General features: G+C 42.4%; 1 protein-coding gene across 1 annotated transcript in view; it reads right to left on the reverse strand.

Moving 5' to 3' along the window:
- The window catches only part of LOC121553366 (thyrotropin-releasing hormone-degrading ectoenzyme), a gene marked incomplete at its 5' end in the record, with an annotated part of 75,380 nt that extends 74,907 nt beyond the window's left edge, over nucleotides 1-473 (reverse strand). Inside the window, 1 exon segment of the mRNA XM_045218219.1 lies at nucleotides 286-473. Within this exon segment, the coding sequence (XP_045074154.1) occupies nucleotides 286-473 (188 nt within the window).
- Nucleotides 474-1,092: the final 619 nt, after the last annotated feature.

Consider the following 1,092-nt stretch of genomic DNA (forward strand, 5'->3'; position numbering starts at 1 on the left):
TGAAACAATAAAACAATGATATACACATATATACAATGAGAGAGAGAGAGAGAGCATCTGGGGGAGAACATTTGAATAATACAGTAGACCTGATCGACAGCTGTTTGTTACCTCCACTGTGTGGACAGGAGAAGACTAGTTTCTTAATGGACGGCATTAGCCTCTCGATTTGCACTCTTTGTTGTTGTGGAAGTGGGATCGATGTCCTTCAGAAACCTCTACCTATAAAGGAGGGTTAAAAACCCTAAATAAGAAAGACTGCAGTCATCACCTGACAGTACCTACCTTCTGTTGAAGAGGTCAGCGTCTCTGATCTTGGCATCCCTGTCGTAGACAAAGTGTTCCTGTGTGATGGTGACGCTGCGGTCCAGACTGTAGTTCTTACTGATGGTCACTACAGGATAACCCATCTGGAGGGTCCAGCAGTCCATCACCTCCTTAATGTTAATGTCCTTCCCTTCTTTCTGCATGGCCTGGGGGGGATATGGGGGAATCAATTACCAATTAACCAGTCCAACGTTGGTGTGTCGGTCGGGCTGGCGTTAAGTCATCAAATCAAATGTTATTGGTCGCTTACATTTTAGTCATTTAGCAGACGCTCTTATCCAGAGCGACTTACAGGAGCAATTAGGGTTAAGTGCCTTGCTCAAGGGCACGTCAACAGATTTTTCACCTAGTCGGCTCGGGGATTAGAACCAGCAACCTTTCTGTTACTGGCATAACGCTCTTAACCACTAAGCTACCTGCCGCCCCAGATATCGCAGGTGCAGCTAAATGCTTATGTTTCTAGCTCCAACAGTGCAGTAATACCTAGCAATACAAAAAAATACACACAAATCCCCAAACATACAAATAAAGACATTAAGAAATATCAGAACGAGCAATGTAAAAGTCACTGAACAACACCATAAACGCAACATGCAACAATTTCAAAGATTTTACTGAGTTACAGTTCATATAAGGAAATCAGTCAATTGAAATGAATTTGTTAGGCCCTAATCTATGGATTTCACATGACTGAGAATACAGATACTGTATGCATCTGTTGGTCACATATACCTTAAAAGAAAGGTAGGGGCGTGGATAAAAAAA

Source organism: Coregonus clupeaformis, unplaced genomic scaffold (assembly GCF_020615455.1).
Source record: "Coregonus clupeaformis isolate EN_2021a unplaced genomic scaffold, ASM2061545v1 scaf1443, whole genome shotgun sequence".
NCBI lineage: Eukaryota > Metazoa > Chordata > Actinopteri > Salmoniformes > Salmonidae > Coregonus > Coregonus clupeaformis.